General features: G+C 29.3%; 1 protein-coding gene across 1 annotated transcript; it reads right to left on the reverse strand.

Moving 5' to 3' along the window:
- Positions 1-937: 937 nt before the first annotated feature.
- Positions 938-3,226, reverse strand: LOC124830040 (putative F-box/FBD/LRR-repeat protein At4g03220). Its single transcript, XM_047303646.2, has 3 exons — positions 2,164-3,226; positions 1,422-1,595; positions 938-1,240 (listed from the first exon to the last, which is right to left on the reverse strand). Exons 1-3 carry the CDS (start codon positions 3,217-3,219, stop codon positions 938-940), a joined length of 1,533 nt encoding a protein of 510 aa, XP_047159602.2. The 5' UTR covers positions 3,220-3,226.
- Between the last annotated feature and the right edge of the window lie 6,383 nt (positions 3,227-9,609).

Consider the following 9,609-nt stretch of genomic DNA (forward strand, 5'->3'; position numbering starts at 1 on the left):
TGGTGTCATTGCTCTGTTTAGAGGATATCGTAATTGTATACTTATTTCTTCTCCCGCACCATCAACATTGGCAAGAGAATCACAAACGAAATCTAGATTAACATATATTACTACTTAAGCTTAAACTTTATAAGATCATCATATTGATATAGAATCTTATACTCAACTTGACTTATTGTGTTATCAATAATTCTATTATGAGATTTTGTCTTAATTACTCTCAACCAATTTTGGTGTCCCTTCGGATATTTGGTGTAATAAACTTGCTTTACTTATATACAAATGTAAATGAATCTATGTTTTATTATATATATTATTACTTTACTTGAATGATTTTATACTTATTTTCTACCTTAGTTCCAAGAGTGTTATCAAACCATTCATTCTGAAAGAGAACTAAATGATATTATAATTGGCAAGCCAATTGAATAATATTATATCTTCCTTTAATCATTAATTTTTCAGACATAAATATCATAATTAAAGGAATTCATATGCCTTCACTCCTAACTATATGAAATTTGTATTCATTTATTACATATAAATAGATCATGATTAATGAAAGAGATAAAAAAAAAGAAAAACAAAACTCTAGTCATAGTCTTAGCGAAGCAGAAAATCTATTTTTTTAGAGTTTAATCTAGCTATTCACAATAACTATTTTAATGCTCTGAAGTTTTATCCTTTTGAAGAGAAATAGCTTAATGTAAAAATACGAAGTACATTTTATCACAAAAAGAAAGAACTTATGTATATAAAGCAAGTTAACCTCTATTGTTTAAATAAATAATAAATGACATAAATTTCATTTGAATATACAAGATGAATAAACAACAGATCCCCAGTAAATATTTTATTATTGAAAAATAAAGTTGTTCTTTTGTTTTGTTTTTTTGAACTAAGGGTAAAGATTTTTCTTGAGAACATGGTAGGTGACCTACTGAAACGCCACTTTTGCATTAGAAGAAGCCCAAGAAAATCCCACCATTTGTGACCTTATCTTTTGTCGCCTAAGAGTGTCTCTTGCATTGCAATGTCCTGTGTGTAATACCATTTCTTCCAAGGATTTTCCATGCTTAAGGAGAAACTTTGCAAGTGCAACTTCATTCTCGTAATCAAGAAATCCATGAATTTTTACCACTTTCAAATGTTGTAGAAAAGACTCCAGAGTTCTGATCTGAGACTCCCAATACTGTTCTCCCTCAGTGATAGTCATGTCCCACAAGTCTCTATTCCATTCCTGAATTGGATGAAAACGATAATCAAACTTTCCTGAATCGGATGAAAACGATAATCAAACTCTCATGAACTGTAGTTTTTTTTATATCAGAGAGATACAGTTTTTAACTTAAAACAAACTCTGATGAAGTGTATGGTGCATAATCAAGCTTGAAATAACAGTAAATGTTAGTGTAGCTTACCTTTCTTTCAATCTTATATTCATGGATGATCTTGAGAATCAAAGTGTTGAGAGTGGGAGAGCTCTTGAATAGACATGTCAATCCCGGAACATTACTTTTGTTGAAACCAGTTTGCAGTTCTAAATGTTTAAGATCATAAAATGGCTGAAAAAGGAGGTGATTATTTGACAGAATCTGCAAGCAGCCAAAGAAAGAAAGAAAGTGAAGGTTACAAATCTATGTGTTTTCACATTCAACAAGTTAAATGCAGAAAAGAGATTCAGGAATGTTATGTATGTAGACAAATTTAGGGATGAGCTAATTAGGATTATGATCATCAATGAGGGATTAATTAATTAGGTCAATAACTCGGATTGATCCAACTAAAAATTGGGTTTAGTAACGAGTTTATGAATTTCAAACTTAATGAAATCAATTCAACCCAATTACATATAAGTTATAACAAAAATATTATTTATCTAAAAGTTTTCCTATTTAAAAAACAGGAAGATAATTCCATTAAGCCAAAGCACTTAATGCAACTCCTTTGACATTAAAGAAACAAGCTAAACAATTCAGGTGTATCAATGTTATGTTATATAAACTAGTGACTTTGAACTGTTCAAAAAAAGAGTATATTGGACATAAATTAGCAGAAACACAAAATTGAGCATTACTTTTTCAGAAAGACAGCAGAATCTTAAAAAGTTTCATATATGTGAGTGTGAACATGCACTACTCGTAAAGAGAAAATGAAGTTTACCTCAATAGTTTGCCTTTCAAGAGACAAGGAATGCACACGAGACAGTCCAGATAATAATTCAACAGCACTTTGAAGCTTACTCTGACTATTATCTCTTGTCAATATAAAGAAATCAAGTGTGACCTCATGCAACAAATTCCAAGGCTCAAACATAGCCATGTCAGTGACTGCATTATTCTGCCAACACAAATGTTCAAGCATTGGTGCATTGATCTTTACCCAACTCTTCTCACTACAGGCTACAAAACATTTCACCAATCTCATTCTCTCAAGTTTTTCACATGAGACATCTAAACCCTCTAGCTCATTACACTTCTCTAAGTTCAAATCTACAAGGGCCCTACATCCAACACGGAGATATTTCAACCCCAAACATGCATCAAGGTGGAGAGTTTGAAGATGAGGAAAGGATGATTCAGAGAACAAATCAGTGAGAGAAGGTTGGTTGTTCAAAATAACAAAGGAAAGAGACAAGGTTTTAAGAGATTGAAAGCCATGCCTCATAACTGATGATGGAGGCAGACGAAAACCTGACCTTAGTTTCAAAACCCTTAGAGATTCACTCCCAATAACACATCTAGGAAAGTTGAAGTAATCATCTGTACACACTGTTGACGCATCGATATCAAGCTCTCTAACGTTATGCCTAATAGCCCTACGAATCAAACCGTTTAACCGTGAAAAACTCAAACGTGCACGAAAACAAAGAACCCTAATGTCGGAGTGTTTGTCACGAATGGAGAAAACTTGTGTGATGAAATCCATTCGCGACGAATCCAAAGGTTGTCTTGGCTTTTCAAACTCCAAAAATTTAAGATATTTGGAAGAGATTTGAACCGTGTCAAGGGTTCTGAAATCAAGGTCAGGAAAAGTACACCATAAATGTCTCCATCTTTTAGAGAGAATGCTCATTTGTGCAACACATTTTATGGGAAGAAGGAAAAGGATTTGATGAAGAACTGCATCAGGGAGATCACTGATCCGATCCGTGGTTACTTTGGCATCGTTCGCTACAATCTGAGCCATTTTCTTGCGTTTTGCAGATCTTGTTTCCATTGGATCATCTCCTGTGATTTCTTCTTTAGTTTATGCAATAATATCTGAATTTTGGTGGGTTTGTGTGTTGCATCTTTCTTGTTCCTCAGATTTTTTGAAATTTTCAAAAGTCAGTGAAATAGGAGAGTTTGTTTCAGATCTCAAAAATTTTAACAGTCTATATAATCGGAAGCTCCTTTTGCAATTTATTATATGTATTTTGTACCATTTAAATAAGTATATCATATTTATAAATTAAAAGTATAAATAAAATAAAATAACACTAAAACAGACCAAGTTAAAAGAAAGAAAAGGTTAAGAAAATATAAAAACAGAAAACAGTTTGGTATGAATTTATTTAATTATTTAAATAGTATATGTTAAATTTGAGAATGTGGGAAGGAAAATCAGACTTTTAAATTATATTTAATTTATATCTTCAAAAGTAAGTATAATATATTTAATAACAATATTAATTTAGAATAAATTATTGTTTTAGTTCTTCCTCAAAATTTAAAAATTTCAGTTTAATTGTTAAAATTTTTAAAATAATTAATTTTGATTCTTTCTGTTACGAACTAACAGAAAATGTCAGAAAAATCTTATTTATACTATAACTGTATACATATAAATATGATTAATTGTCATGCTGGCAATAGTATATTTAAAATGAATAATCATTGTGATTAGTGGGGTTTGAAAGTGAGTTTTCTAATTCACAATTCACAAATTAAGGTGTTGGAAGTGCCACAACAAGGCCAAAATATAATATATAAGTGAGGTGCAAATCTCATTTTACAAGCCGGTTTTGTGGGGTTGAGTTAGGCTTTAAACCCACTTTCTAATATGATATCAGAGCCATATAGTGAGGTGCAAACCTCACGGTTTTGTGGGATTGAGTTAGGCTTTAAATTCACTAAGTTCATGATGTTTATTTAATAAAATTATTGATACTTCTACCCGTGCCTAAAAATTATAATTTAATATACATATTTAATTTTAAGAAATAATAATGTTTTGATTGTTTTTATACAAAAAAAGTATCTGAGTTATTTATATATATATATATATATATTTAATAATTTATTGTGTATTATTATTTTAAACAAAGATTGAGTTAATCAAAAGCAAAGAAGTTAAATTCAATTCCAAAAGAAATGTTGGTTAGACAATGTAGAAAAATATAAATAACATACTGTCTAATAATAAAAAAGATGATAATCGTTACAAAAATTGTTTAATAGGCTCTGTAAAAATACGAGTACAATGCAAAAAAATGTAAAAAGTAGACGTGTAAAAATAGAAAGATTAAACTATGCAAAATAGATCATGCTTGAAAATATAAACAGAAAACTCTGTAAAAATATAAATATTAAACGTCTAATAGACTCTTCAAATTTTAACACAAATTTATATTTTAAATTTATTTAATGTTTGTCTTGAAACGAAAAATTATAAACAATAAAATAATTTAATAATTAACTTCAGTTGAAAATACAATTACATTGAATAAATTGAAAAATATATATTTTTAATATTTTAAAGTTTATCAACAATATATCATCATTTAATTATTTATTTATTATTTTATATTATATTTTAATTTTTTTTACTATTATTAGTAAAATTATGTTATTATATTTATTAAAAAATATGATATATTATAGTATATAATTATATAATAAAGAACTGTCAAATATTTTCTAACACTTGAATTCAAATTTTGTTCTCATCTTAGGAATGGATTGTTTTGAAATGTTAAAAATATATAAATGCTATTTACAGGCATTAAACTCACCTATTCCATTTTTGTACACTTTTTATTTTGAATTTTCAATAAAAGTAAACACCAAAATATATGCAGAAAACCTATGGGTGCATATATTACTAGAACAGATTTGGTCAATTTTATTAAACAAATTTATTTGGTCAATAAAAGTAAAATATTATATTTAAATTTATTATGTCTAGTAAAACTCAAACTAAAATAATGAGTTAGAATTTATTAATAAAAACGATAATTTCATAAGGTATAAAACTAGTCTAACTATTTTAAATCACTCTTGGTTTTCAAGTATTATAGCCACTTCTAGTATATGAGTATTCTAGTCACTCCTGACACTTGATTATTGTAGCTACTCCTAGCATCTGAGTAATCTAGTCACTCCTAGTACCCCTAGACAATCTTAGTATTTATCTGATACACTGCCTAGTTGAGTATCACTCACTCCTGATTATAAGTGTTTTAGTTCTCTTCAGAACATACAACAAATCTACTAAGTGATAATTCTACAAGGTACGAAAGTTTAACTCTCGATGTAAGGATATGTTTACAATTACAATATGACACTTGTAAAGTTATAGACTTTATTTAATTATCCTAGAGAGAATAAATATAATGAAGTGCAGTCTTGTAACTTGGATGTTGCTTCCTTTGCTAAAGAGCATTAGACGATGTATGTGTGAAGAACAACATTGTTGATCTTCAATTTTCATACTTATGCTTACTCTATCTCTTCTCTTTAGTGAGGTTGATTCTTGTTGAATGGATCGAAGCTTCAGACAATATACACATGAAAAGTAGTAGGACGATTACTTGTTTTTTCTCTCTTCTCTTCTCTTTGATGATGTTGGTCTCCTTTGATTGAAGAGCTATAAACTATGTAAGCTTTGAGCAATAGCTAAGTTCAATATTCAACCAATTTTCATATGAATGATGCTTCTCTTCTTTATTCCCTAGGGATGGAAGAGCTTCAGACCATGTGTATAGGCTTGGTCAACAATAGAATGAATATTCAATTTATGCTCTTTCTCTTTTATTCTCTTCTTTTCAATATGCTCTCAACATCATTTCTCTACTTCATTTCATTTCAACCTCAACTGTTTCAACCTATTTTTCTTTTCTTTTCTTCTTTCTTTCATCTTATCTTTGGCATCATAATTCATTATTGTCTTTTTCATTATCGTTACTTCGTCATTCTTCTCTCTTCTTCATATCTTCTTTATATAGCCTTTTGAAGAGATGATTATTAGATGTAGAGTTAATTCTTATGTAGGCTTCTTAGTGCTTTTTTGTAGATGGTCACACTCACTTGTCTTTTCATGTAGAGGTATAATGCTTTATCATATCTTGATTGAAACACGACTTGTATGGTCTGTCAGAGTAGAAGTCTATACTTAGATCATTCCCAGAATGTTCTTTTCTTCTGTCAACGTCTTTATTCACATACATAGTTGCTCTAATTAACCTATTTTGTAATTTTGATCTGCACATTAAATGAGGACAAAACATACAAGCAAAATAACACTTTTACAATACATACATGTATTAAATGACATTAAATGTTTTGATTGTTTATGAACATTGTCTTGTGCTATATGTTCAAAACATCATGTTATACATCGTGTCAATAATAAATATATTAGTTTATCATAACATTCAAATAATATTAGATAATATTGTTATTCGTTGTGAAGTGTTAGACACTTATAAATGAAAGGTAATATGATACATAGAGATTGGTGTACATTTTATTAGATAATATCATTCAAAAGACATTTTTATTGATTACAAGTTGAGATCATATCTTTAATGTTCAGAGTTAATATTCATTAGACTATGTTTTTGTTTTGACTCCATCTCTTTTTGTAGCACTCATTATTTGTGAGACATCAAGCTTTAATATTACATATTTTTTCAAGGGTGAAGTGTCGTCCTTAAGACTTAAAGGTATATCCTTTTGTTTTTGTGCATATGTCCTTTAGACGATACATGTTGTAAAACATGTTTCACTTGATAGATTTTTTTACTTATTGTTTTACAAGATTCACTTAGACACTTTTATATTCATCACTTTGTGAATGTAAATATATATCTTTAAGCATAATGTCTTGACAAGTGTATGTAGGCTTTTCCTACTGATCAAACAATTCCTCTCAAGAACACGTCATGTCATTTTAGTTTATCTCTTTTGATGTTTAACATTTAGACACTTCGTGTAACTTTAGATATAAACTTTTAATTTTCATTCTGATTTGGCTTGATGCTTCTAATCTTTAGACGCTTTTCTCTTTGGTTTCTCTTTCTAGTTAAACGAACATCTAGATAGTTCATTTGATGGATGCTTAGACGATTCTATGTTGTTTGTTATCGATGCTCTCTCTTATGACCACTCAAGAATGTGATTTTATTCTCTGCATGATATATATCCGTGTTCTTTCCTTTTTCGTAAACATTTAATTACCCAAGATTATTTTGTTTAATGTTGTTTGTTAAACTTCAAAATCAGAGATGATTTAGACGATCCAATCTCTCTTTAAACGATCTTATCTCAACAGTATCGCCTAGTACATGTCGACAGATAGATTCAACATATGGACCACCTACTTAAGGTAGTAATTAAAACATGATTAAGCAGATGGATTAACCAATGACTAACCAAGGTAATTAGTCACATAGGTCAAACTCATCTAGTTAAAAAAAACCATAAACATAGCATAAATAGCACAAAATATCAAGTAAATTGATTACATTACTTTATTATAGCATTAATTACCTTCTAACGCACTTAACTGACTTAAGCATCGAAGTGTTTTCTCAGCTAAAAGAGGATAAGTAATCTTGAGAAGGATGGATGAAGTTGAAGGTTTGGAGTGTTTTTCGAAGTCTTTATAGGATATTATTGATACTATATAATGGAAAATATGAACCTTGGATATGCAATGAGCCATAGTATAAAAATGAGACATAAGAGAAAGAAACAAAGAAAAAGTAGAGACAATGAGAGAAGAAAATTTATTAATTGGTAACTGAAAAGGTATACAAATTTGTTACATATATATAAGCCAATAAAATCAAAATAGAAAACTAAAAGTAAAATAACAAAAAAAAAACAAAAAGCTATAAATATACTTGCCTTTATAAGAACAATTGACATCTACAGTGAGACTAACATATATTCTACAAAGAAGAAGCTTTTTTAGTGTCTACACGAAGCTAGATGGTTGAGGCAAGAGAGGTAGGAACATCCTCGGCTGACATAGCTGATATCCTAGAAAATTAGATGAAAATGCAGCAGGAGATTATTGAGTTCAAGAAAATAAACACTAAAGAGATAGATGCCTTGAGGCAGGAAAATGCTAGGATGAGAAGAAGGGTTGAGGTTGAAGGAGCCATTAACACGGGGAAGGAGAAGGAAATTTTTGTTAACACAAACTCAATGTAGAAAACTCCACCTGTTGTTAGTTCTTATGCACTTAATGTTTTTATGAAATTGAGTAACATGTTGAATAGAATCAATAAAAAAATTTCTTTCCTTCAATTTATTATGCATAAGAAACAATCATGTAAAATGAGTGTGATCATCAATATTTATCTCCATTCATAGAATTCGAGGAACACGAAGCCCATATGTCAACATGAATAAAATCAAAGCTATAAGCAATACGAGTTTTACTAATAACGAAAAGAAGCTTTTTCTTTTTTACTAAGTGACAGGTATTACAAACAAAATTTTTGTTGCAACTGATAAAAGGATAATGTTTTTTCATTATTTCAAGTCTTTTTGTTGAAAAATGTTCCATTCTTAGGTGCCACACTTAAGGTATACGAGAGAAATCAGTATAATGGTATTCACACAACAATTAGAATCAGTTTCCAAACACAAAGTATATAATCCACTTCTAACATCAAATATACCAATCCTCTCTTTGGCCTTTATATACTTAATGATATAAGATTTTGAAACAAAAACAAGTTCAAGATTGTGATTTGAAATAACTTTAGATATGAAAATCAAATTGTAATTAAATTAAGGAATATATAGAACATAATGTGAAACTAACTTTTTAGTAATTTTTGCAATTCCTTTATGAATGGCATTGACGCGTTTTCCATTAGCCAATTTTAGAAAATTATTTAAAGAACATGAACATGATCACTAGCTCGAGATTCAATAATCCTAGAAACTTTGTTCCTTACCACTCATCCTTTAACCTTGATTGATGAAGACACTAACAAAACTCATCTGATTAATTTATGTATAACTCGAATTATTATTGTTGAGACAACTTGAAATCAACTCATTCACCAGCGTGCACTACATCTTCCCTTCCATTGTTGGGAACTGATTTACTATGGTTGACATTACTCTTGTGAAATTTAAGCTAGGTTGGAAAATCATGCTTTTTGTAGCATTCTTCAATGTTGTAACCATTTCTTCCATAATAAATACACAATTTCTTCCCTCTGAAGTTTTTGTTTTCTTGAATTAAATGGAAGCTATATTTCTTGTACACACAAATTCAGTGTGTCTTGCATAACCAAAAAAACTTGCAATTATTTATGCTAATAAAATTAATAGAGTTAGTGTAAATTAATAATTGATTCACTCTAAACATAATATCAATTTA

This window comes from Vigna umbellata, chromosome 6, assembly GCF_029865625.1.
Source record: "Vigna umbellata cultivar VRB3 chromosome 6, Vumbellata_1.0, whole genome shotgun sequence".
Lineage (NCBI taxonomy): Eukaryota > Viridiplantae > Streptophyta > Magnoliopsida > Fabales > Fabaceae > Vigna > Vigna umbellata.

Coding starts and splice junctions, on each gene's coding strand:
- LOC124830040 (XM_047303646.2), bottom strand. CDS start 3,219: ATGGAAACAAGATCTGCAAAACGCAAGAAAATGGCTCAGATTGTAGCG. Junction 1,596..2,163: donor TTGAAAGGCAAACTATTGAG/GTAAACTTCATT, acceptor GGCTGCTTGCAG/ATTCTGTCAAATAATCACCT. Junction 1,241..1,421: donor AATATAAGATTGAAAGAAAG/GTAAGCTACACT, acceptor CATCCAATTCAG/GAATGGAATAGAGACTTGTG.